The sequence below is a fragment of the Cinclus cinclus genome, chromosome 2 (genome assembly GCF_963662255.1).
Source record: "Cinclus cinclus chromosome 2, bCinCin1.1, whole genome shotgun sequence".
NCBI lineage: Eukaryota > Metazoa > Chordata > Aves > Passeriformes > Cinclidae > Cinclus > Cinclus cinclus.
Window position 1 is genome coordinate 90,087,200 of NC_085047.1, and position 27,240 is coordinate 90,114,439.

General features: G+C 40.0%; 1 protein-coding gene across 6 annotated transcripts in view; it reads right to left on the reverse strand.

The window, feature by feature from the left end:
- UXS1 (UDP-glucuronate decarboxylase 1) overlaps nucleotides 1–20,841 on the reverse strand; it is a 54,751-nt gene extending 33,910 nt beyond the window's left edge. For 3 of the 6 annotated variants that reach the window (XM_062515061.1, XM_062515063.1, XM_062515059.1), the window contains exons 1-5: nucleotides 20,709–20,841; nucleotides 8,919–8,944; nucleotides 6,298–6,363; nucleotides 4,164–4,207; nucleotides 623–683 (exon numbers count right to left, since the gene is read on the reverse strand). In XM_062515061.1, coding sequence (XP_062371045.1) covers nucleotides 623–683; nucleotides 4,164–4,207; nucleotides 6,298–6,363; nucleotides 8,919–8,944; nucleotides 20,709–20,805 — 294 coding nt within the window. In that variant the 5' untranslated portion in view covers nucleotides 20,806–20,841. Of the gene's footprint in view, nucleotides 1–622; nucleotides 684–4,163; nucleotides 4,208–6,297; nucleotides 6,364–8,916; nucleotides 8,945–20,708 lie in introns of all 6 variants that reach the window. The other 3 variants (XM_062515060.1, XM_062515062.1, XM_062515058.1) reach the window with 1 other exon arrangement.
- Nucleotides 20,842–27,240: the final 6,399 nt, after the last annotated feature.

Below are 27,240 nucleotides of genomic sequence, written 5' to 3' on the forward strand. Positions count from 1 at the left end.
ATGGGGACAATTTCCCCCACCCAAACAAACAGAAACAAGGAAAAATCTAGGTCACAGACAACTTCAGAAGTGTTTGCAGACAGAAGTGGAAAGCTGGTTTCCAGCACAATTCACTAAGTTTAAGAATGCTCTGGACAAGTACTTGTCCTGACTTAACCTGCTGTCCTCTTCCACCCTCAACTGCTTATGACACTTCAAAATAACAGAAACCACAGAGAAGATACAGAGATGAACACTCCCTCCAGAGCAACTTCTTTTCTAGCCTTATGACTAGATTTTGCCCAACTTGGTCACACCTGTCAAGATGTGCTTAAAAAGTTTCCCACTCTCCACAAGTTTAGGCCACCTGGGAGCACACGTAGAGACTTTGGCAATGTGATCCTGACAAGTTACAGGGAAGAGCAGTTTAGCTGACAAGCCAAACTTCAGAAGCAAAGTCCAAGAGTATTGTTCATATGCTGAGATTAAGAACATCAACATAAATAAGTGAAGCAGCACCCTAAAACGTGTGCAACATATATGATGTCCAAGGTAACTCCCTTCATCCCTCCTCAAAACAGATAACATTCCAAAGATTTTTTGTTATTTCCCCAAGACAACCTCAGAGTAAATACAAACTTACCAAGATTCTTTTACGATCCTTTTCTGATAAAAATTTCACTGGTGGGTATTTCTGGGTGAAACTACAGAACATTTTAAAACAAAGAAGAAAATGTAAGTAAGTTCCAGCCTGGTTTCTTTCACATACTGGTCTTTGATATGTGAGAAACTGCTCTGAAAACCTTCCGTTCTTAATGTTCTGCTAAGAGTATATTTAGTCCTTCATTCTAAAAGAGAATCTGGGTCAACACAAGACAATGCCTATGCACGGTGAAATATCAAAATTCACCTGCAAAGAGTGCTTTTAAAATTTCTGCCTGATTTTTTATAATGAATCACTTGACTTTTATCTTTTGAGAGCAGAGCTAGCGACAGGCATGACATCACAAGAGAATAAAACAATGTAACATGGGCAGTGACTGGACTCCTTTCTAAAGTTTTAAATGGCAAACAACCTTCTTAAAAACTCTGGAAAACAAAGCAAATTTTGTTGACTTACCATATTGACTTCGAACACTTTTCCTTGAAGTTTCAATGTGAAACTTACAACATAAAATTTTAATTCTCCTTAAAGTTTTACAAAAAGCAATATAAAGTTTACAAGCAGTTTAGAATGTTGAAAAAAACCCCACATTTTAAGATATTTCCACGATTTCTACATGAGAGCTTATATAGTATGAAAACCAATCTTAATTTTCTTAGATGTACTTGACTGCCATTTATTTGATGGTCTTCAAGCTAGTAATTCAATTTTTGCACCTTCTTTACAAGATCTTAATCAAATCATAAATGCCATAAAATAAAATTATGTGACATATGAATCTTAAGTGCTTTCTCAAGCTCTCAATGGTTCAAACCTTAGAAGAACTTCTCCCCCTCCCTGGCATGCATTCTGCACAGAGCAACAAAGTCCTCTGAAAGAAGGTGTGAACTTTATTTATTTCAGTAGTTAGCTTCATAGTCTTGGCAATTTAATAGCTCAGGTTTTCCTTAACTAAGTATCAGTGTGACACTGCACAAAAAATTAAACTATGGTTACTCTTCTCCTCCACTAAGTCCACAGGCTACAGATACCCTAATGTAACATGCAGGAGCCAAAAATGAAAAGAGTTGTGTTTTCTTCTACTCACAAACAGCTGCTGATTGAACTGACCCTACAACTGTAGGGTCAACTCCTCCTCTGCCTCTAACCTGCGGTACTTGCTCAACAGGAATTCTTCAGCACCTGAGCATAGATGCTTCTGTACTTTATCCAATTTTCAGCATAGCATGAAAGCTGATTCCAGTTTCTTGGATAGGGAAAATATGGCAACAGAACCTTCCAATGTTAGCCACACAGGGAGACTGAAAAAGAAGCTATCTATACACTTGCCTTACATCACTATACAGGTCACTAACAATTTCTTTGATTTGTGTTGAAGCAATGAAAGACAGCAGTGCACAAGCACAATGCAGATGTGTAAAACATTCTTTCTGAGACAGAGAAAAATTCACTCATAACAAGAGATTTATGGAGTTCAAAATAAGTTTAAGTGCCAAATAACTAGATGCAAGGCAAGTCTCTCTCCTCCATTAGGCATTTTAAGGTTGTAGTAATCCAGTCTGGAGTTATATTGCTGACAAAAGGACCTTGCAACCATTTCTGCAACTTCTATTACACCAGTAGCAGTTTAAAGGCAGTGGGACAGAATCTGGCTGCCAAATTATGAGCTTTTGGAAACAAAATGGAGTTTATCTTGACATAATGCTTGCTTAGATGACTACATGGCAATGCTTTTGCCGTGCAAATTCTTAATAAAAACTTTACAGCTCTAGTTTCAGTTAAACAATCTCTTGTCATGAGACTAGCATTAAGGAATTCTTGTCTTTCCTGCTTCTCAAAAGCATGAAGATGGCTTGCTTTCAGGTTTTATCAGCTTATGCAGTAAGAAAACATTGACACTAGAATAAGCTTTGCAAGCAGGATCAGCTTTCAGGCATCTGACACTGAGTAGTCATTTACTGCCACTTCACACAGACATAAAAATTAAAAAATATTAATTGCAACAACCCACATTCAGCTGAACCACCAGAGATAAACAGCTACATTATTTGAAAATAGTAAGAGCATCCCTTTTGTGAAAATGTAATTTCTAGATTGGTTCATACAGAGGTAAAAAAATATTTTGATTCTTGCCTCTTTTTCCTAGAGGTCTGAAATAAGACTATTCAATACACATGAAAAGGCAAGGGTATTTATATGGCTTTGTGGGCAAAGTTTTAACTTAATGGTTCTACTCAACAACTCATTGCTCATTTGGAAAATACAACAATTATTAAATAAAAAAGAGCCAGTCAGGATACCCTCCCACAAAGGTCTTCTGTGGGTGGCAGAAGAAAATACCTGAATTACCCACAACTGAAGCTGAAGGTTTACTGGACTGTCATCAAAGATTGAATAAATCAATTTAATATTGTAATTGACAAGGTGGTGACACAATCTGCAATTTGTTTCATGTTACCAATATACACCTAATTCAACCTGTGAAGTTTATGAGCACATTAAGAGAGGAGCAACCAGCTCAGTATTCTCACTGAAATAAACTACATGTGGCAGGTCACTGAACCTTTCAAATCAATTGTAAAAAAGAGAATTGAATTATTTTCTCCTTTTTTTTCTTCCTTACAACCCAGGAGGCGTGGGAGGAGGAGGGGCAGCTGCTCATTGACAAGACAGAACTCTGAACAACAAAGCGCTGCAGTGTCAAGCACACCTCTGGCCAGCAGCAATGGTATTCTGTCCCCTCTCCAGAGGAAGAGCACACTATCACCAGTATGCAATACCCCACGAGGGCTTACTGGTACTGTCTGGAAAATCCAGACTTGGCCCTTTGCAATGCAGCCCTCTCTGCTTTGACTGGGACACCAACAATGTCACCTGCAAAACAGTACCACTTGCAAAAGCAGCATGTCCTTATTAGAGCTGGCATTTCCCACTGCCATACCAGACCTTATTTTGTGATGAAATAATCTGTCCATGAGGACACCCTGATCAGAGAACTGATGTGACACAAAGGTGAACAGGCAGAGTGAGGGATAACATGTTCCATTACAAAGCCTGAGAGAAGCAGGACAGTCAGACTCATCCAAAGCAATACACAGGCTGAGATGCACAAGTAAATCACTGTACAATAGCTGAACCAGAGTACCCAATCACAAGTATGGGGAAAGTGTTGTAAAACATATTTTAAGTCACTTGAAGGTGAAACCAGCATATCTCAGCAGACATAAACCACAGTAATCCATTCATCAGCTGGACTCCAAAGAGCAAATTCTTCCATAGGATTTGAACCTGATGGGAGTCCAGCACCCCCAGGTTGATTTAGCAGGATCAATCAGCCTGAATACCTTAACCATTACTGTATTAGCATTCAATGTCCTGTCCTCACTTATATATGATAACAAATCAAAAGGTGCTGAAGGTACACACAAAAACTTATTTCAAGCCTGCAACTACAGAACTGACTGCAACAGAAAAGAAATTGTGCCTTTGAGCTGCTTCCCAAGTTCAGCAGATGACATACCTTTTTTCTAGATCTTTGATTTTCTCCCTTAGAGGTGCAACAGCCTAAAATAAAGGAAAAACATTTAACCTTTGAAGAATAAAACAAGATTCACAGCACAAAACACGCATATAGGAAGTTGCCTTAGAGCAAAAATCATGGCAAACAGTCTCCTATGCAGATCTTTACTGAAGACACTCCAATAAACTTACATTTTAAAGCTTCCTTTATGTAAAAAAGAACTTTGAACCTTTCCCACCAAAAATCAAATCACCTAAGAAAGTGTGAAATTAAATCCCTTACGTACCACTGATAACAAAACATCTCAAGGCTATGAGTACCACAGCCTTAACAAGGACATCCAATGTTATGATTCCTATTTGGCAAACTGAAGTCATAAGTTGACTTGTCTGAGGTTGTCAAAGGTAATCTACATCCAGCAACAGAACAATGGGACAGTAATTTAAACATCAACTATTTAAATGGACAACAGCTAAGAATACAGAGGACACACACAGAGAGAGGGACATTAGCTCCACTGAAACGACTGCAAAATATGCTATGCAAATTTAAAGATACACCATGTTTAAATTTCCAAGTATGTTCTACATCATGATCTGAGGTTATATTTATGCGTAGGAAAATATTAAAAGGAAATTTGCTAGAAAATGTAGTTCACATACCAAGACTTCTGTCTGCATTTTCATGGCTTTAGAAGAGCGAATCACTTAAACTGGCATCAGTTTCAGTTTATCACAAGACCCAAATTTCTAACAGTCTTGCTGAATTTCAAGAGGAGTCCCTGAACTCTTGTTTTTAAGTTTACTAAAGCCTGGTCACATAATCTATCCTCTTGGGCTATACATAAGTTGGAAACTGTCAGAGTTTTCTAACTGGTACTAAGTGGGAGCACATCAGCAACTACCATTAATCTGTTTTGTACAAATACTTCTGGTTAGAGCTAGACAATTCAGGAACTTCATAAACTGAATAAAGCTACATATTCATGTTAAGAGGAAATAATATAACATTGTCATTTATATTCATTAAATATTTAGCTCTGTGGAACAGCAAACAGTTCTTGATACAGTTATTCTGATGATGTAAGACATTACATAACTTCAAAAATAAGATTCAGAAATGCCCAACTTCTCAGACCTTAAAATAACTCTGATCTACACATTGAATTCAAGTATTTCACCATTCTTAAACAACTGGAATTTTCACAGTGCTTGTTGCAACACTTACCAGAATTCATTTTAAAAAACCCAAACAAACCAATCAAAAAAACAGAGAGAGGAATGCAAAAGACAAACTAAGAATACAAGCTCCCCATTGATTTTAAGCAACTTCAGTGGGCTGATGACTGTGTCCAGAGGAACAACTGCTGCATAAAGCTACTGGAATACAAGACACTAGGTAGACCAGACTACACTAGTACAGGAACACACACCCACACAAGGGGAAGGGGTATCAACCTCAAGGACTTTTCTTCTATTAAATACTTTGTTTTATTGGTATTAGACTGGAAGGCTGAAACATTTGGAGAATGATCTGCTGCACAGTCTCAGTATTTCACAAGAAATTGAGGCTAAAGTGGAAATTCAGAGGTATTGGTACAGCAGCTCAGAAGCACTAGTATGTTCAGTCCCCACATCTACTCCAGAAATTGCCAGGATTTGTGCTTAAAGCCTTGGCACTGCACACCCTCCCCAGCCACAAATGTTGCTATATTTGTTCATTAGTTAAGAACAAACCAAAGCAATTTTGGGCACCTTCAAATTTGTAATGCACCTTGTATATACTTCACATTTTTAAGGCAGTTAGAGGAAAGAATTTGTGTACATCCTTTCAGTAACAAACAGGACAGTTTTTGGGAGGATTCTACCATAACCTCTGCAGCAAATGTTATCAGCATATCTATCACTTTCAAGAAAAGTTTTAATGAAAATAAAGTGGAGTCACAAATGAAGAACATTTCAAAAACTTAGGTACAGACACAAACCCAATGCTTTGCATTTAGTAGAATCAAGAAATAAAGAAAGTAAATAAAAATAAAGAAGTAAAGAAATAAAACTAAATATACCACTTCAATACGAAATTAGTGAAATGGAGTGCTCAAAATAAAACAGATTACAACTATTAGCAAACTAACCTCCTCTATTCTACTTTCCACCTTCTGATCCCCGTTTTCTTGAAGAGACCTGTTGGCAAGAAAAGAAAAAAAAATAACCCACACCTAAACAAAAACTACTCCATTGCACCTGAATCATATTAAAACAGTATCTTCAAAGCATCTTGAGTATTATTTCAAAACTGCAATTGGAATCAATTAAAGAGGATAACCTATTTTCCATTGAAATCCATCACTTTGGAAGAAACTGAACCAAGCTCACAGGAAAGAACAGTATCAATAAAAATGTCAGTCATTTTACACAGAAAATTAACTTCATGAGCGTAACTTTACTGTGCAAAGACCCAAAACATCTCTAGGGTCTCTGCTTATTGTATGCTAACAAAACATTTTCCCTTAGGCAAATGTATCTCAGTTTGACTTTGAACTTTTCCAAACATATGGGAAAAAACCCCAACTGCACTAAAATGTGTCTTTGGTGACCACCTGATAGGCAATACTGACTTCTCACACACGTATTACTAATTTGAAATGAGGCCAAGGATGAAGTACATCATGGTAATTTGTAAAAACAGAATACTGTCTAAAAGGCCAATGTCTTGCACAAATCTATGTCGTCTTATTTAGCATCTGATTGTGTAAAGTGTCTCAGCTGTGTTCACATTTGAGTAAAGTTTTACAAGTGTAGAATAAGTCTAAATTCTACCTCTTGCATCAAAGTTATGCATTTTTCCTTACATTTGTGCAATTATATTTTCCTTTTCAATTAAACCTGAAAGGGGAATTATTTATCTCACAGTAGTTGAATTTTTGCATACTAGAGGATTCAGGGGTATCCAACATAAAATGCAGTTCTTTCAAGTGAAAAACAGAGCTCCTTTACTTGGGACCTGAACTCATTACACCTAGAGAAACAGAACATCCTTTGTTAAGCAGATACACACACACACACACACACACACACATATATATATATATATATATATATACACACCACACTGTTAGAAGTCAAAGCAACGATTCTCTTCATAAACCTCTGTAAAAGTCTCACTTTAAAAAAAAAGTCAACTCAGTCTATTACTAAAGCAAAGACTTTACTGACCAGATTCATTTGTATCTCTAAAGAATACAGTAAATTCCTACTCTAAGACACACATTCCCTGAACCATCTGTTCAAACCATGTTGTCATCTATTGCACTAGTGGCAAATAAAACCCCTGCAGCAAACATAGAATGAATTTACTATAAGGAAGCATATTAAGCTATCCTGGTGGATTTTGAATAAATGTTCTCCCAAGTAATAGAAATTTACAAAAAACTATCCAAACAAGTGTGGAACAGATAGCCTTTCCTCCGTCACAAGTAAGAAAAGTCCCCTCAAAAATAGTTCCTACTGTTTTTTTACTCACAAATCCTGCAACTCAAGTCTTTCAGAAATAATTTCCCCCTAAATAGCTCTATATAGGACATCTCAAATAAGAATTCAGAGGCAGGTAAAGGCAGAATATGTAAGGACACCTTATCAGGACACAAACAGCCTGGATCCCACACCCCTCCATCCTCCTCAAACCCCTCTCTGAGGTTCTTGTCCTTTGTTAAGAAATGCTCAGCTGCTCATGTTACAGCTGCTAAGATGCCATAGTTCACTGGTCATAATAACACGGTAATCTAACTGATACCTCCATCTGCAAGCCACAGCAGACCAGCAGCTGTTTGCCTGACAGCTGAGCACTCTTTGCATCAAGGATGGGAAACTCCAAGAGGAGTAGAGTAGACCACCTGGGACAGGAACAGACCCCACAGTAAGCTGTCCTGGATGAATGAGAGCCTAGAGAAAATTCATTTTTATTCTTATTTTGTCTCAAACTTCCCTTACTATGTGCTGCTAAGAGTGGCAACAAAACGCCAAAAACTTTTACTAGGAAAACAACATGGTAAAATATTTTGTCCTGTATACACAGTGACTTTGCTGTAGGGAACAAGCTGTCCCCATATTCTCTTCAATTTTTTTGCAGCTGTGTCTTCCCGGTGAATTTTCCTGCAGGACAAACTCACATGCAAGCAGAAATGTGAAAATCTGCATGCTTTGCATACATATTGTTTGTCTTTCTACCTTTAAAGGAAAAAATTCTAGGGGGCAATGCAGGATTTTCTGCTTTTCAGCAATTAAAACATCAGACTCTCTACCAATTAACTGTGGAGGAAGAAAAACTCTCCAAAGCACATTTCTGATTCTAGGTACAAAAATATAATAATAAGCAGTGGAGAAATGTGCTGCTCTTCAGTATTTAAGCCCACATTTCCACTGAGATACAGTCACATCTGTGCTGAGGAAAAGCAAAATCCAAGCCTATACAACCAGGCACGCCAACCAACTGGCCAAAATTAGAAGATGAATTTGTGCAAAGAAAAGCAGATGGAGTGTGAGTAAAATCCCAGGTGAGATCTACAGCAAATACACAACTATTTTTGAGACTGAACACTTTGTATTTAAGAAAAAAAAGGTATCAGCTGCTTAGCAACCACCCAAACAGCAGTGTGAGCTTCTGTTTTTCTCCCTACTTTATATATATTGATGGGAAAGGTAAGTTAATTTTATTAAACATAAGGATATTCAATTAAAAAAATTACATACATTACCTCATATTGACAAAGTTTCCCCACACAGCTGAAAAATAAGAAGAGAGAAAACATTACAATGTCATATAGCAGTACCTGAGGTAATTTTTTCCTACTATCATCAGAAGGAAATTAAGACAATATTAAGTGTATTAATCACAAATTATCTAAGTAAGTTAGTTACATATACAGCACCCATATATAAGTTCTAGAACAAAGTTTCAGAGTATGGGTGGAATTCTGATGAGATTACTTGAGACTGCAAAAAAATATGTAGGAATTACCTGAACTGCAATTTACCACTGCACGCAGATTAAATAAACAAGAACACCTGACTTGTTTATTAGGGATACTGGAAAAAATTATAAGAGCAAAAGGAGCCCTGTAGACCTGAACCACATACATACACTGGAAACTGCAGAGTAACAAAAGACTGGCACTACAGGTTAAAGCTGAACCCGTCCAAAGAGGTGCCTGAAGAGTCCTGCAAAGGTAGCAAGTGCTTGTGTACACATATAATTGTGCCAAAATACATATATATTGTGATGTAGACACAAAAGGTACCTAAGAAATCCAACTTAAAATGCTTCAGTAAGCAAACAAAACTAATTTATTACTTTTTGTATGGAAAGAGTTTTATAGAAAGATAAATCACATCATAAAATCAAAGATCTAACAGATGTTTTTAGGTTCATGAAAAGATTCAGCTGCCTAAACTACTTTCTACTAGAAAAAATAGGGTCTTAAGGAGTAGCCTATATGCAGTATGACCACACATACAGAAAACTTCTAAAGCACCCACAGATTTTGTAAGCTATATTGCAGGTCTTGGGTAGCAGCTAGTAAAGTATTTTGCATACCTTTAGGCTTTCACTTATATTTCCATCACTATTACTCAACGAGCTCAAGAAGACTGAGGTGTTACAGAAACCAAACAAAAACTGCTGGTACAGTCACAGGCACCTTCCAGGCAGGAGAAATGAAACGTTCCCAGGAAGGAGGAGTGGGGAGGACACAAATGAGGATTCAGTAATGCAGTTTTTTTATCCTTCAGGGGATGGCAAAGCTACTGAACTGTTTTTAACTGCTGAGTGCTGCTGAGTAATTCACGAGTAACTCAAAAGAATACATGACAGACTACAAAACAAGCTGTAGGAGGATCCTGCGTTATCTGTGGTGATACCATAAAACCTCCTGCCATCTTCTGGGGAAAAGACAGGGAAGCTTTATTTTATTAGAACAAATGATCCATAAAATCCAACTGAATTTTTAAATAACCTGGATTTTGTGATAACTAGATAAAGTAAATTTAGTATGGTGAAAATGAGATACAGTGTTGAGCACAGTTAAACTCAAATTATTTACCTTCTGGCTAGGATTTTAGAATTATGTATGATAACACTAATGGAAAAAGACTTTGTTTTCTTTCAATGAATGATGACAATCTGGCAGTTACAGGTACAGAATTCTCCAGTTAAACCTGACTGAGCTATACCTACAAAGAACTATTTTTCTATGCTACAGAAACACATACAAATAATCTAAGTGGTTATGCAGAGGCAGGAAGCATCTGGGTTTAACTAGTGAAGTAGGAATTGATTGAGGGGAAAAAAAAAACAAAACAAAAAAAGGAGTTGCCAGCTGCAACACAAAATAACATCCTCCATTGCAAAGACAGTGAAGCCGCACTGCATACAAAGAACTGGCTTCCTAAAGAAAACATGAGACTTGTGTGTGTTCAGTGTCCACAGCAGGGAAGGGAAGCTCAAAAAGGCATTCACATCCTTCCAGAAACACTGTTTTTAACATCCCAGTTCTGTAGGAGTACGTGACCCTGTATTAAACTTTTACAAAGCATATTGGGTACCAATATGGCATAAAAAAAATAAAAGAAAAAAATGCAAAATTAACCACACAGAAAGTATCATACAGAGAGGTCTGAAGAACCCTGAAGTATTGCATGTGTAGAGAGATGTTGCAAAAACTCACTTCAACATACTGACTGCCCTCATAAAAGATTCTGAATGCAAAATTCTAAAAAGGATCTCTTTGGCTACTGGTGCCCACATGGAGTTTACACCAAGGTTGAAGAGATCAGAGCTAAGATTTTTGTAGTGGAAATAAGGTTTGACTGTTTTTCTTCCAAATACACAGCTGTTTACACAGTGGGCTTACCCAGCAGCAGAAGCATGACTGGCTCACAGAGGATTTCCTTTCCCTAAAGGTTAAGTCAAGGCTGGTTTGACATTCAGGCAAGAATGATAGAAACATAGAGGTAATTAGGTCCAAATCCACAAGCAGAATGATGAAAATTACAAGCCTAAATTCAAGCTGAAAATCTTTACAGGCATCACAAAACCACTTGACAGGCCCATCAAGTTCAGGCCCCAAAAGCTACAAACACAGATGGTTAAAACAAATCTTCCACATCAGCAAGGTCATGAATTGGGCACTACATATAAACCCAGCTTACAAAATGAGACTCCTAATGGACCAAATTTGAGCAAACATTAACACAACCCAGAACCTCACTGTAAAAGCCAATTTTAAAAATTCAAGTCTAAAGCTGAATCTATTAAGCCAAAAGGTATTAAATCCAGGACAATAGTCCTGTGCCAATTCTCAGACTGTAAAAATTCAACAACCTCACCCCCCACAGCCACACAGAACACAGTCTATGAAGAACTTCCAACTCATCCAAACAGAGCATATTCATAAACAATCTTCCTGCCACCTAATGAAACTGTGCAAGGGAAGAATTCATGATTCATTGGACTAGACAGAAGCATGACTTGTAACCTAACAATTAAGACACTCACCTATAAGAGAAAGAGACAGAGGTTCTACTTCTTTCAAATACTGATTGTAAACCTCACCCAATGACTGATGAAAGTCATAGTAAGCTGCCATCAGGGAAGTGATCAGAATATCTGACTTGCAGACAGGTTTAGTGGCCTGTAGGAGGAGTAAAAATAGGACTACACCTATCTGTTTTGAGGTGTTTTTTCCCCTTTGCATACTTTTCATAAAATAATGAGAGAAATAATTTGTATTGCAGCTTTTTTGCAAGGATTAATTGCAAGTACCATGAAGAGTAAAATACATTAGTCATTAATTATTCTCACAGACATTACACTTTAAAGTGAAGGCTTCCAGAGAAGAACAACATGCCTTGAGTGAAATTATGAAGAACTTTCTAGAAGAGCCTCTTTTAGAAAAGAAGGTTTGTTTCTAAATGCCCTAATCACAGTACCATTATTAAAGAGGTATCTAAATTTATCTGACTAAAAATTAATCATTCAGGGTTTTTAGAAAACCCCAAAGCTTTTTTGTTTCTTTCCCCAGCCTCTGAGATTAAGCTGTAACTATTTGGCAGGCACAGCCTTACAGTAAAATTACTGTAGATTTTCAAGACTTCTCAAGCCTACCTTAAAAGGCAATTAGTCATATGAGAGTAAAAAATGTGTTGGGGTTTGTTTTTTTTTTTTTCTGCTGAATATATTTACATACCTGGGAATTTAAAAGTTTGTTTAGCTTTCCTAGAGAAGCCCTGCTCTGAAATGATGCTGGACGCAGAGGATTTCAATGACTGGGATACTGACAAAGGAATACTCCAGGAGCTATCCTTTGGATACAAATCAACCCTACCTACATTAAGTTTTAAAAAAAAAAACCAAACAAAAAAAAAAACAAAACCAACAAAAGCTGCAAAATCTGTTAAATCAGACTTGAAAAATATGACAGAAACCCCAAGCACTTGGCTGGGCTTTTGCAAAGCATCTACTATTAAATGGACACTTCAACATCATGCCTAACTCTAACCAGCTGCACTTCATAGCAGGCAAATGCTGTTTCCAGATCCTCAGAACGGGAATGGGATGTATGTTTTCATCTGGATATCCGTTGAATTTGTCATCTGCAATAATATTTTTATACAGGTTTCTATAAAATACAGATTACTATACTAAGACAACCTTGCATGCTGTAATAAACTCATCCACAATAGACTAGGGAACCACAAAAATAACACTGTCACAGCCTGAAGGTGGGAAAAACACAATCCTAAAAGAAGCCAGCAACTTTTTCTGTCTTCTTTGGGTCTCTTTAAATGACATTAAAATCAAGTCACAGCTACTCACAGGCCCACAACAGTAACACACACTCAATCTGAAATTATTAGTGACAAGACTAGTTTCAGCATCAGATACATTTTAAAAGAGATGTTTTAAAAAGCAAAACCTTGATGCCCATAGAGAACCAACTGTACCAAAACCAGATCCAATCTCTTAAAACTGTATCTTTTCCCAATTGTTTCATTGTTTGCATTTTCAGGACACTACGTTAAAGAAACTTTTATACAAACTTTTGTTTAAATAGATTTAGCTGAAAACACAGGAATTTTTCCCTGTATCACCCTCCTTTCAACTTCTGCTCCTCAGAATAGAAAGATTACAAGATGATGTTTGTTACAAACAGATTTCACTATCAACAGAAACAGCATGTAGGAACACTATGAATTGATATACAGTCATAACCAGAATTTCTAGAGCAAAGTTGTATGCTCTGAACATCTAAAGTGAATTGCTTCAGTCAAACTTTCCATTTCCAATTTGAATACAACAGCATTCAAAAGAAGGTTTTGGGGGTTTTTTGCTTAAATCTGAGTCTCCACAGTCACTCAGCAGCTTCAGTATACTAGAAGAAATAATGTTTTTGTTTCCAAATGCAAACCTGAGAAAAAGGGAAATCATAAAATGCATTTTAACACAGTTGAATTAAAGTTTTAATTTAATTACTTTGCACATTTAAAAATGTAAATAAAACAATTATTTTCTTTAGAAAATGATTATTCCACACACAACACTTTCTGGCTAAATTGGAGAAATATGACTTTGATGGACTACTCAAGAGATGGCGGCTGGGTGGCTGCATCCAGGGCTCAGTGCCCAAAGGGAGATCAGTAACAACTGGTGAGCATCGGGGGGATGTAGTGGTACCAGCACTTCTCAGTATCTTTATTAATGACACAGACATAGCCATTGAATGCATTGTCAGCATGTCTGCAGATGACACTGAGCTGGTAAGTGTATTATTGAGGGAAGGGATACCATCCAGAGGGACAATGACAAGCCTAAAGAGTGGGCAAACACAAACCTCATGAAGTTCAAGGCAAAGTGCGAGGTCCTGCACCTGAGTTGGAGCAACCACCACTATCAGTCCAGACTGGGTTACAAGAAGACTGAGAGCAGCCCTGTCAAGAAAGTCCTGGGGGTACTGGTGGAAAAGTTGGATGTGAAACAGCAACATGCACTTCCAGCTCAGGAAACAAATCATACACTGGGCTGCACCAAAAGAAGTGTGGTCACCCTGTCAACTGAGGTGATTCTTCCTCTCTATTCCACTCTTATGAAACACCATCTGCATACAGCTCTAGGGCTCCAAGGACAATAAACACATCAACCTGATAGAGAGGGTCCAGAGGAAGGCCACAAAACATGATCAGAGGGATAGAACACCTCTTTTATGAGGACTGTTGGAGAGAGCTGGCTAGAAGAGCCTGGAGAAGAGAAGGCTCTGAAGAGACCTTGTTGTGGCCTTACTTAAAAAGGGCTTATAAGAACAATGATGAAAAACTTTCTAGCAAGGCCTGTAGCGACAAGACCTTTAAGAAGCAATGGTGTTAGCCAGAAAGAGAGTAGGTTTAAGTAAGATGCGAGGAAGCAATTCTTTACTGTGAGAGTGGCAAGCTACTCGAGCAAGTTGCCCAGAAAAGTTGTGAATGGCCCACACCAAGAAACGGTGTGAGGTTGGACAAGGCTCTAAGCAGCCTTTCTACTGCAAGATGTCCCTGCCCATGGCAGCAGGGGGCTGGACTAGATGATCTTTAAAGGCTCCATCCAATGCAAACCATTCTATGATTTGGACAATATATTTCCAACCGCCTTTTACAGTCTAGATTCCTTAAGAATAAAAAACCCTCTCAACTGTACCCCATCTGTAATTCCAGCAGTATATCAATTTGCTTTAGAAAATTATTTTACTTATGGGAGTATTTCACAATATTAGTGGAGATAACAACATACAATTACTAATCGTGACTTTCTATTAAGACATGTCAGCTTCCTTAGTAAAGTTTATGATTATGCCTTCAGGGAATGTACAACAACTTGAATATTAAAAAAGATTTATTTTTTTTAAATACACCTCTGGTAAGTCTACACAGATCTCTGAATAGCAAATAGTTCTTACTGTATTTTCTGAACTAATGCCTTGCTCAACAGTGAAGTTCTTGCACCAAATCAAAGAGAGGAGATAGGAACTGTAGTTTTTCCCACATGAGAAGTATCCTAGTTACAGGGACACAAGGTTTCCTAAGGGAATGATCCTCTCTCTGCATCTTGGACAACACCACTGCCACTCTATGTCAACCCTTCAGCTATTCATCAACCAGCAAAACAAAGGCAACACTATCACCATCCTCCCTTAAGAACAAACACTTAAACCTTGGCAAACCAATATCCTCCCACATCTGTGAGATATAACATTATGCAAATTTTCTTTCTTTACAAGAATTAATGGAGCTTCCTACTGCATGGGAAGGTAGCCAAGGATACTTTTTCTTACATTTCAGTTAGCATCATCACTTTATGACTGAATTTTGTTCTTAGCTTCCCATATGGAAAATTCTCTTGACATTTTCTATTAAGTCTTTCTTCCATTTCACTGTTACTACTCCTTCCTGCCTCATATCTTCAGCATATCATTCTTTACTACTGATTGCCCACTGACCCATCTGCTGATAGTTAAAATTGTTTTCAGTGGACTCACAGAATGTTTCAATGGCCAGCACTGTAACTGAAACAAACTCACTTCTCCCAGCTACCTTTCACCCCTTCAGGTAAAATGATGCAATAACCCCCACCTCTCCCTCTCTGCAGTCCATAAATGAGATTCTGAAAACTACCAGTTTCAACCAAAAGCTGCTTTGGTCAACCAACCTTAGAAAAAAGAAATAAGCAATATAAACATCAGAAATATTCCCCTTTGCAAAAATAGAGGGTAAAGGAGGTAGAAGATCTAAAAGTGTTTGTCTCTGAATAGAATGATGACAGTGTTGTCTCCTGCACATACTGCTGAAGAGACAAACACTAAGTGGAGGTAAAAGATTAAAGACAAATATTAAATGGATATATAAGAGGAACCACAAGATTAATTTATCTAGGATGCCAAAAACTGTTTTAAAACATCATGGCTAGCAAGACATAGTCAGAGTCCATCTATTCCTGACAAACAACTGAAGCATGAACAAATTTTCATAAGCTACACGAGTACAGCTAGTTGCAAGCCTGATGAGCAGGAAGCTGTTAATACTTCTTTCCATAAACCCACAAATGAAAGGCAACTCTGTGAATGCAACCAACCAGCGAATGTTTTGGGTTTGATTTTTTTTTTTGTTGGAAAAATCCATGGCAAGCTGACACAAAAAAGCAAGCAAGTCTGATGTCCTACACAACCATTCCTAACTTCTCCATGGCCAATCAACCCTGACATCCAGTTATAAAATGGCTGGAGCAGGAAGATTTCTGATGCTGAGCAACATTGAGACAGATAGGGCAGAACCCTGAAGCAATAGGGCAGGACCAACTTGATAACTGCATTTCTATTATGAAAAATGGAAGTAAAAGCTTACCAAAACAAAACATTAAGTAGCATTTAGCCTTCATTTTGAACATATGCAAGACAAGCAACGTGAGAGGGACTGGTAAGATTCAAACTGAAAAGCTCACTCACACCTTGGTATTTTGAGAAAAGAACATTGCATTCTTCCGAGCTGATGAAAATCTGACAAAAACAAATAGCTAATCTTATAAAACAAAGGATAACAACCATGGAAACTAACAATACTGTGAAAAATCAAGCCACTACACCACAGGATGTACTTCCCTCACATTATTTAGACATTTCATTTTTAAGTTCTTCTAATAGCTGTGCTATAATTTATCTTACAAAGGAAATGAGGTCTTAAGCTTGGACCTCACGACAGCACCCTAGTACTCCATTTTCCCCTTGGAAAAGGAACAAAACTACTGATATACTTCCTGAGAACCATTTGATCTACAAATAAGAAATGAGAACTTTACCAGAAAGGGAGCTCTTAACTTTTTAATTAAGAACATGCCACTTCCCTGTCATACCAAGACATCAGCAGATTTTTTACAGTAGCATCAAGATTAAAGCAAACCATGCAGACTGATGACCTCTGGTCTTTAAATCCTGGCTACAAGATTCCAAGTCTTTTTCCAACAACTTAAATAAGGTCCTGATACTGCAAGGACAGTACCAGTGAAGCATGGTTGCATGTTCATATAAAGCTGAATAAACATTTAAAACTTCCAAGGGAGTGAGTTAAGGTGCCTACGTATAGACATTCCAACACACAGGTGGGATTTTTAAAAACAGAACACTCTCAGCCTGCATACAAGTTATTCATATTGTAGTGACACTGAAGTTCTTTAACATTATTGATTTGACTGCTCTTATGATCTGCCTACATTTCTCATTACAGACAACAAAAATAAACTAAACCAACTTCACCTCTGTTTATAATCACCTCATGTTGTGAAGCTGTGGTTTCACAATAGCTTCAAAATTATGTAAGTGGAGCTCATGACTGAAAGAATTTGTTTCAGTCCAGCTCCACACACCCCTCCACCCCACTTGGTTAGCATTAGCACTCCTGCACTACTTTTTGGGAGTTAAATCAGAGGAAAGTTGGAGCAGAAGAGTTTGTCCCTTTAAAATGGCAATGTAAATTCAACCTCTGAGCAAGGTTTCCCCACTCTAAGTAGCACAAGAGAGTCATGCAATGTTCACAGAAGACAGCACTGAAGGTGAGACAACTAAACTAATTATGAAGAGTATTTAAAAAAAACTGAGCAGCAGTCTGACATATTACAGAGTGATTCAGACAGCTTGCTAGCTGCAGTATCTCCAAATGCATCACCTGGGCAATGGGGAACAACATCCCCTCTCTCATCCAGGGCCTATAGAAAAGGTAAAGGTAAATGTTAAACTTGATTCACTTCCTTTTCCCAGGAAACAGCTGCTTAATTTACAACAGCTTTTAATTGCCTGCTACACAGAAATGCTCTGACTTATATTTTTATACATACAAATCATACATAGCACAATATTTTGTGTGAATTTTTTTTAAATTAATATAAATTAGATTTTCAGAAATGAGGCATCAAATACTACCTTAATTCAAATCCAAATCCAAAGTAAGGATCTCTCTGGCTCTAAGTGCTACTAGGGAACCAAGTGAAGTCCATAAAGTCCTTAATATGACACAAACAGTGAATCTCATGTCATGGCAATACTTCAACCAAATTAAACAGGACTCCCAATTGCAGACCTGCAAAGCATGTGATGACAACACTGCCAGCAACACTGCCAGCTTTTATCCCATTTTACCACTGTGCACCACCTCCTCAAGCTGGACCAAAACAGCTGTTGAATACCCACACTACCAAATCGCTGTGATACAAAAGGGTGATCTCAGTCCAGACCAACTCCTTCATCTGGTGCACAACAAAAAATATCAGGCATTGTATGGATGTGGAGCAGAGATACCCAGGACAGCCCAGCCATCCACCCCCTTGTGTGAAACGACCAAGGCAGCCACTCAATGACTGCTGAAACAGCTCACAGCCTTTCAACTGCACACAAAAAGTTTTTTCTCTATTTCGCAAACTTGCACAGAGAAGATCTTCAGGCACCTTTGCAACAAATCTGCATTCAAAGGTAAAAGATTCCTATGAAATAAGACATTTTTTTAAGTGATACTCCCAATACATTTGCTCAGGGTTTCACACACAGGCTGACAAAATAACACTATTAAAAAGGTCCTACCCTCTAGTTCACAAAAAAAAATAATGTATTTGCCAACTATTTCATTCCCTGTAAAATGTGCTCCAAGTCTGAATGCCCATGCCCTAATACTGAATGGAAATTCATGGAAAGGAGGCACACAGCCTCAAAACACTTAGTCATTTGGAGAGTACTTCAGAAAGAAGGAATGTAAGAAGTGCCAGCACGTAACACCTACACCAGCAACTCAGTTTTCTCAGATTCTCTGCTACTTCACTTGGGCATTATCTGACTGCAAGCAGAGTGTAGTGATGATTCAGCAACATTATGAGGAGTACCCTTTTGGGTAAGTGAATGGGATCATAGATAATCACTCCTGAGAAAAGCAAACAAAAAATACTCTCTCTAGAATCTGATAGACCGGTGACATCTGGTACCATACCATACTATATAGCTGACACCAAAGGGTTCCACTACTTTTGATCTGCAGTCAAGAGAGGGAAAAGCACAGCATATTAGATTTGAAAAAAAAAAAAAAAACCAAAAAAAAACCACAAACAAAAAACCAAACGTTCCCATCAGACACCAACTTACTCCCTTTTCAAGCCACTTTTTTGCCACACTGACCTACAGTCCTTCTCCTCCTCCACTTTTTTTCCAAATCCCAAAAAACAAGCGGTCAAAAGGCTTCACCTTAAGGCTAACTTTTATTCACAAAGTTAAAAAGCAAACAGCAATGCCTGTCCACAGAATATAATCATATACACTTTTCACAGCAGCCTATTAACTTTCGTTGTGAAAGCTATCATTATTAGCAAAACATGTAAGCCTTTCAAAATAAGAACTTACATTAAGCTGTCAGGATGCAAGAGACCTGAAGCCATTTGGGCAAACAAACTGGAAGTCAGAACTGAAATACAACTTCAAGGTAACAGAAGTACCTAAATAGTGAGGTCCAATGAAGGGAATTGCTGTGTTTCTGTGGTAGGAAACACGCCCCCTGACAAAATTACTCGTGTTGTCGTGTTACCTCTCCACCTTCCCAAATCCAAAGGTAGGATCTGAAATGTGATGCACACAGTCAGCCCCAAAGTTAGCTCACCTATATGTATGTGCCTTCAAGCATCTAGAGAACGGCTTGCTCCCTAACTGAATTGACAAGGCATCCTGCTGTCCACATAGAATCTACCAGATTCTGAAAACGAAACAGGCTAAAATAAAATAAATTAGAATTGCAACAGAAAAAAGAAGTAAAGGAAGAGAGCTGACAGGACAACGTTTTAAATCCATTTTAAATCTATCTGACTCACTCCCAGTAAGTGAAGTCATAAACATCCCCATCATCGGCTATTCTAAGATTTTCTCAAGTACCTCTGTGCCTCTCTCCCGGCTCTTAAGACTTCAGCTACGCGCCGAGTTAATAAACAAACATCTATTTAGCCCCCAAAGGACTTGGGAGGATCTTACAAAAACCAGACACGAGGCCTACCCTGGAAAAACTTCCCTGAGGGCTGCTCACCGCTACCAGGTGGCGATCGGGGCGGACAAAGCGCGGTCCGAGGAGAAGAGCGGCTGCGGAAACACTCCCTGAGCCACGTCCCGCCCGCACCGCTCCCCGCAAACCTCGGGACGGGGCTCGGGAGCGCCCCGACTGACGGGGGACACCCGGCACGGCCGCCCGCCGCACCCGGGAAAGTTTCGGCAGAGCAGGGAAAGGGGGATCCCCGAGCCCCGCCGCCCGGAGCCTCAGGGAGCCCCTGCCTCGCTGGGGCCGGAGCGGCCGCGCTCCGGGGCGCCCGCAACCGGGCAGAGCAACGGGTGCGGGCTGCGCCGGCGCCGCCACATCTTCTTCTTCTTCTTCTTCCTCCTCCTTCTCTCCCCCAAGGCGGGCGGAGGGCACGGGGGACGCCGTGCCAGACCCGCCCCCACCTCCGCTCACTCACAGGCGACGTAGGCGACGAAGGCGAGCCCCATGAGCAGCTTCATCCTCCTGCGGTTGATGGCGGTCAGCAGGCGCAGCAGCGGCCCCTTGCTCACCATGCCCCGCAGCAGCGGCACGCACAGCGCCGGGCACGGCCGCGGCCACCCACGACTCCGCTCGACTCGGCTCCGCCTACCCCGGAACCGCCCGCGCAGGCGCAGTGGCGGCGCGCGCTGGCTGCCCCGCCCGCCCCTTCCCTCCCTGACCGCGGACGAGGCCGCAGCGGGGGCCGCGCATGCGCGTTCCCGTGCTACCCTCAGCGAGCGGTGCCTTCCCGGCTGCGCCTTCTGCGCGGCTTGCCCGCTTCCCCCCTGTGTGCTCCGGCTGATGGAGTGCGGCCGCCGCCTCCCCGTGGCCCTCGTCTGGGCTTTCAGGGTCCTTCAGGGTCAGACGGGCTTGGTCATCTGTCGCCTCCCGCTGTGGTGGTCCTGGGGCGGTGACCTGCCGGTTGGAACCGGCAGACGTGGGCACTCGCGCACACAGCGCGTGTGTCGCGCTGGCCCCTTCAGTGCCCGGTCCTTTGACAGCACCATTTGTCTCATCACCAATGTGCTTTCCATATCTGCACAGGTGTCTGTATAGTAAGGAGAACCACCTTAATGCAGTTTTACAGAATCACAGAGTATTCTTAAGTTGGAAAGGACCCAAAAGGATAATCAAAGGACACCCCCAAGAATTACATAATGTGCATTGTCCAAATGCTACTGTTAGGCTCGGTGCTGTGACCACTTCCCTGGGGAGCCTGTCCCAGTGCCTGGCCACCCTCTTGGGTGAAAAACCTTTTTGTAATATCCATCTAAACCACCCCTGACATAAGTTCAGGCCGTTCCCTTGTGTCCTGTCCCTGTCTGCCAGAGAAAGGAAGTCATTGTGCCCCTCCGCCATGTGAGAAGCTGTAGACTGTGATGAGGTCTCCCTTCAGGGTGCAGTCGGATGACCCTGTCTGAGCACAGAGGCTGGACCAGATGACCTGCTCTGGTGCCTTCCAATTTTGCCCTTTCTGTGATTATGTAAATAAAAAATGTGAGGATTTCTCCCCTTCTCCACTACACCTCTGCCAAGCAGTGGTTTTTGACTTTGCCTCTGTTCAGGATAACAAGATTGCAGTTGGTTTAAAACAGATCACATTTTTACTGCAGCTTCTATCTGAAGTCCTGGCAGCCTGTTGCAAACTGCAGACTGACATTTGCCTGGAAGAGTAGATGCCTTCCTCATGTGTCAAAACATGTTCTCCTGCCAGTAGATACTTTTAATCTGGAGAGAAATCTCTCTCCACAACCTGACCTTCCCCTTGAGTAGTGTGGCCTCCACACAGTTTGTAAGGGATATTCTTTCTCACACTTGCCTCCCACGGGAGAAGACTGTGAGAACAAGTGCTCTTGAATTGAATTCTACTTTTCAGTACAGAAATGCAGCTTGTTTACACCAAGAAACTATGACCTCAGTCAAACAGAGGCTCACACAGTTAATAAGAGTTAACTCCTTATTACAAGGAATAAAGTCAGTGAAACAAACGTGTTAGCATCAGAAGGGTAAGTGCAGTAAGGTGCCGTGCAGGGTGATTAAAAATATCCCCCTCTGTGAGACACATGGAACAAAAGGGACTTTTCCAGGAAGCCTTGAGAATTGAGATTTCCTAACCCTAAGCTCTGATTGTAAGGCCACTCCTTTCCTCTTGATTTTGGTTTCCTTTTATTTGTGTTTGCTATACCTAACTTTCAAGTTCATTCCATTGCTTCTGGCTACATGGAGTAAAGGGAATAACAGATCACCATCAGTTAACACATGATCTAGCTCCAAATTCATCTTGAGTAGTAATCTCTCAAAAAGGAGCAGAGTTTTATACCTGCAGAAAATGTGGCCATCAAAAAGCTATATCTGAACAGTGCTGTATGAAAGCTAAAGAATATTACAAAATATTCCGCATGATACAAAATCCACAAGCCTTTTAGGGGTGCCCAAGACACTTTTAACAGTTGCCCTGCCCTAAGATGGGCTGCTTAGTCTGTGACTCAATCACGCTGCCTTTGTAAGGCACCTTGCTTGGCACCTTGCTCAGGCTTCATGCCAGTTTTGCTGCAGAAACATGTTCAGGCAGGCTGCAATCTGTGAGATGGGAAAATGAGAGCAAAGGAGCAAGATGCATTATGGAACTTCATGGTGGAGGAGACTTGAACTCTACAGGGGGCAGGCTGGCCGTGCTCTCTACAAGGCCAGCTGTTTGTCATGCATGACACCAGGCCCAGCTGTGTCTATGTCACTGCAAATGAGACAGAATGTGTCTAGCTTAACTGCAGGGGGGTCTGTCCCATCTCAACTATATCTATAAATACGTACCTTGCAAGTACTATAAATTTCTCCAGACTCATGACAGCAAACAGCAGGAACACTTATTTCAGGATACAGCTAGTCATATTCACAACCTTGTGCCAAGGACTGGCACCAATAGCAGAGGTTCTGGTATGTAGTGGCTGCTAAATATGCCAAGACAGGGGTGGGTGATACGGTTTTGAGTGCTGAATCTTAGTGTGCTATAAATCAGGTAGCAGGCATCCATCTGCCTTTGGGTCATTATCTTGTTCAGGCTGATCTCATGACATCAGGTAATGGCAATCTTCACTGAGCTGGTTTACAGACAGTACACCCTGTCCCCACACTGCAGTTTTCAGCTTTAGTTCTCAATGTGCTTTATAAGAACCTTTTGGGGTTTTTTTGTTCACTAAATCATGGCCTGTAACACAGTGGGGGCTTTTAAATGATGGGATTTTAAAATAACTTCTGGTAATGATTAAAAATGTGAATATGCAGGTATATCTACCTGAACAACCAGTATGAGTTTAGAATTCACAGCCACCCTGCAATGTACTTTTCCTTGATACCAGATCAAAGCTGTTCAATTACCCAGCTGTTGTTCCAGAATCAGGGAAAAAAAAAAAACCACACCAAACCAACTGCTACAATTTGCAGAATTTTCATGGGATTCCATATGCAGGAGACTCTTCTGCCATTTGGAAATACCAAGAAAATCTTGGCTTTCTGTCCCACTCATGTTTCTGCAAGGGATGACATTCCACCGTATGATGTGGGAGACATAAGTCCGGTCAGTGAGACCCGAGCAGAGAGAATTGCTGTGTACAAGATAACAAAATGAGTCACAAAGCTCTGAAGAAAATGCAAGAATAAAACCAAGCCATTGCCAGCACACTACTTTCATCTCTTGTAACTTTGGTCTCTAAGTTAGAAAGGTCAGTGTGGCCAAGAAGGTAACAGAGCTTCTCAGCTACTTGTATGCTTCTTCACCATTCAGCTGCATCCTAGATCTAGTGATGCTTACCTGGGAGGAATTGTTCTGCTATCATTATCCTTCTCTAAAAGGAGATGAATTTATATGGTAGAGTTACACGGCTGTACTGCACAGGCATACCAACTCAGACATACAAAGCCCAAGATAATCTTGAAAAACTAATGGCATTCATGCATGTACATATTGTAAAATGTGATTTAAAAGAAACAAAAAGAAAGATTGTAATGTGATTATTTGTTTTGGTTAGCTCTACTTTTAACAACAGATCATAGTGGGAAAGGGAACTCAGACAAAAATTAGTTAAAACTAGCAGTGTTTCTTTTCAGAAAAAGTTAGACTTTTGAGGGTTTGTGGTTTTTATAAAGGCTAATGAAAAGAGAACATGCAGTTCTGGGAATAGAGTCTATTTTTTTAATATTAACATCTCTGAAGGAAAAGAAAACTGCTAAGTGCTTCAGACAGTTATTATTTATTATCTGAATGGTAATGAACAGTTTCAAATACAACTGGGTCATAACAGTTCTAGGCAGAATTGAGACAATCCCTGCCATTGAAAACATACAAATTAAGAGACAGATCATCCAGTGAATGCAAGCAAACAAGTAAGTGTCAATGTATAATATGAATATGACTACTTAAATATGGGTTTGCAGAAATTAGATGAATCATTTAATTATTTAGACAGTTATTTGCAAAGAATGAATTATAATATCTGAGAAAGTAATTGTATTTCAGACTACAGTGAAGTCTGTATATTTTGTTAAGCAGTTTTGTTCATGTGGGAGTAGTCCCAGTATTTCATTCTGTAAAAATTGAGGCTCTGTTTTTACATAAAGCGTATAGAAACCCAAGACACAACACTACTCAAAAAAAGTTGCTCCAGGGTTCAAATTGATATACTGGCTCAATTAAAAAAATAAAAATTAAACAACATTCTTAAATTGACTGGTAGCATCGCTTACATAAAGTACTTGTTCGCCATGATGTATTTTTCCCCTGAGTTAACTGGAAGCGGCCGCGTACATTTTTAAAGCTAGGAAAAGATTTTAAGGTACATTATCTATTCTGAAAGTGCCAAAGGCCACATGCAAGATCCTTTGGTGATTGGGTCAGAATGAAATAGCAGAGATAGTAATTATGAAATTAGTGATCATGAAAACTTGTGAGCAGTTAAAACCACTGTTCCTCAAGGTTCTTTTATCATCCATCAAAGAAGCTAGTTTATTAGGCTGGGTCAGCAATTTACTCATTCACTGCTGCTTTACATTTCATAATTTCCCAAGCCCTCTGGAACTTTTTAATTGGTATCACTCTACCCTAGAGCACTTTAGAAGTAATAACTTTGAATGCATCCATTTTGGGCTGTATTCAATCCAAATTAAGATGGAATTACAAGTACTGAGGAAGCCCATGTCTTCCTCTGATGGTATACAGCAGTCAAATCTGTATGCCCCTGTTTACCTTTATATCACTGGCTCACAAAGTGAACAAAATTAAACCTAGCCTGGGGTGGGCTAGGGATGTATATGCATGTAGTATGCATGTGACATAGTGGCTGAGGACTGCTCCTTGTTAAGAAAAGCCACTTGGAGTTTATGCTGGAAATCTGTGCCAGTTATTGTAGCACTAGGAAGAGGAAAACCCTTTTCCTTCTGCGTCTTTACTTGCAGTAATGCTAGCTGGATGGGACTTTACCCATGCTAGTGGTGTGCTTTGTAAACAGTCTGCCACTCCTTTCCTTGTTCAAATCTCATGTGGATGACTTAAAAGCCACTTTAGTGGTAGTGTATCTATGTTACAGCAATGTGAACATTATCATCTAAATTGGGAATAAGGACCTGATGCTAAGTAAATGTAGGAGCAGGTCTGCAACATGCTGGAGAGTACATCTGCTCTGCAGTCTAGGTTTATCTATTGGTGTTTTCTCCTCTGAGGCAAGGAAAGTCTTAGTGCTCTTCTCTCAGGCTGTCAAGCAGAAATTAAACAAGGTCATTAAAGTGTTCAAGAACTTATACAGTTGAATTTATAGAAAGACATTACTGAGAAGCGTCTGTATCACAGTGCAGTTGAATTGCATTTGGAGTGCTAACATTCCTACTGCTGTTTGATGTTATTACTCTTTCACAAATTTCTCTAGCTGTAGTGTCAGAGAAGTTAGATGAATGACAGAGGGGACATGTACACACATAGATTTCTGGAAATGTAGCACAGAAGCATTATTACGTTTATGTAGTCCTTAGCTATGACAGTCTATGGTCTTATGAAGAGGGACCTAGGACAGCTGCAAAAAGAACATTGTGTATCATGTATCATCTGAGTGATGAGGCAAAGTATACCCTCAGCATATTTGCAGATGACACCAAACCAGGAAAAGAGGTTGATATTCCAGAGGGCTGTGCTGACATCCAGACAAACCTTGCCAGGCTGGAGAAATGGGCTCACAGGAACCTCTCAAAATTCAACAAGGAGAAGTGCAGAGTGCTGCACCTTGGGAGGAACAGCCACAGGCAGCAGTACAGGCTGGAGGTCTTGTTAGACACCAAGCTGAACATGAACTAGCCATGTCCCCAGATGGGAAGAAGGCTAATGGTATATTTGGCTTCATTAGAAGGTGTCCTGCCAGCAGATGAAGGATGAAATGAACTTTCCCCTCTACTCAGCACTGGTGATGCCACACCTGGAGTGCTGGGTCCAGTTCTGAGCTTCCCAGTACAAGAGATACATGGATATACTGGAGAGAGCACAGTAAATGGCTCCTAAGATGATGAACAGGCTGGAGCATCTCTTATATTAGGAAAAGCTCAGAGAGGGACATTTCAACCTGGAGAAGAGAAGGCTCAGGAGAGATCTCATCCATGTGTACAAATAACTGAAGGGAGAGTATAAGGAGGATGGAGCCAGGCTCTTTTCAGTGGCAAGACCAGAGGTAGTGGACACAGAGTGAAACCTTTTGATTCCCTATGAAATCAATAAACACTTTTGTACTGCAAGGGTGACTGAGCACTGGCACAGGCACTTACCCAAGGAGGCTGTGAGGTAGCCATTTCTGGAGATATTCAAAAGCCATCTGAATGGGAACCTAGGCAACTGGCTAACCTTGCTTGAGCTGGAGGATTGGACTAAATGACCTCCACAAGTGTCTGCCAACCTCAAACATTTTGTGATTTGGTGTTTACAAAGTAAACAAAAG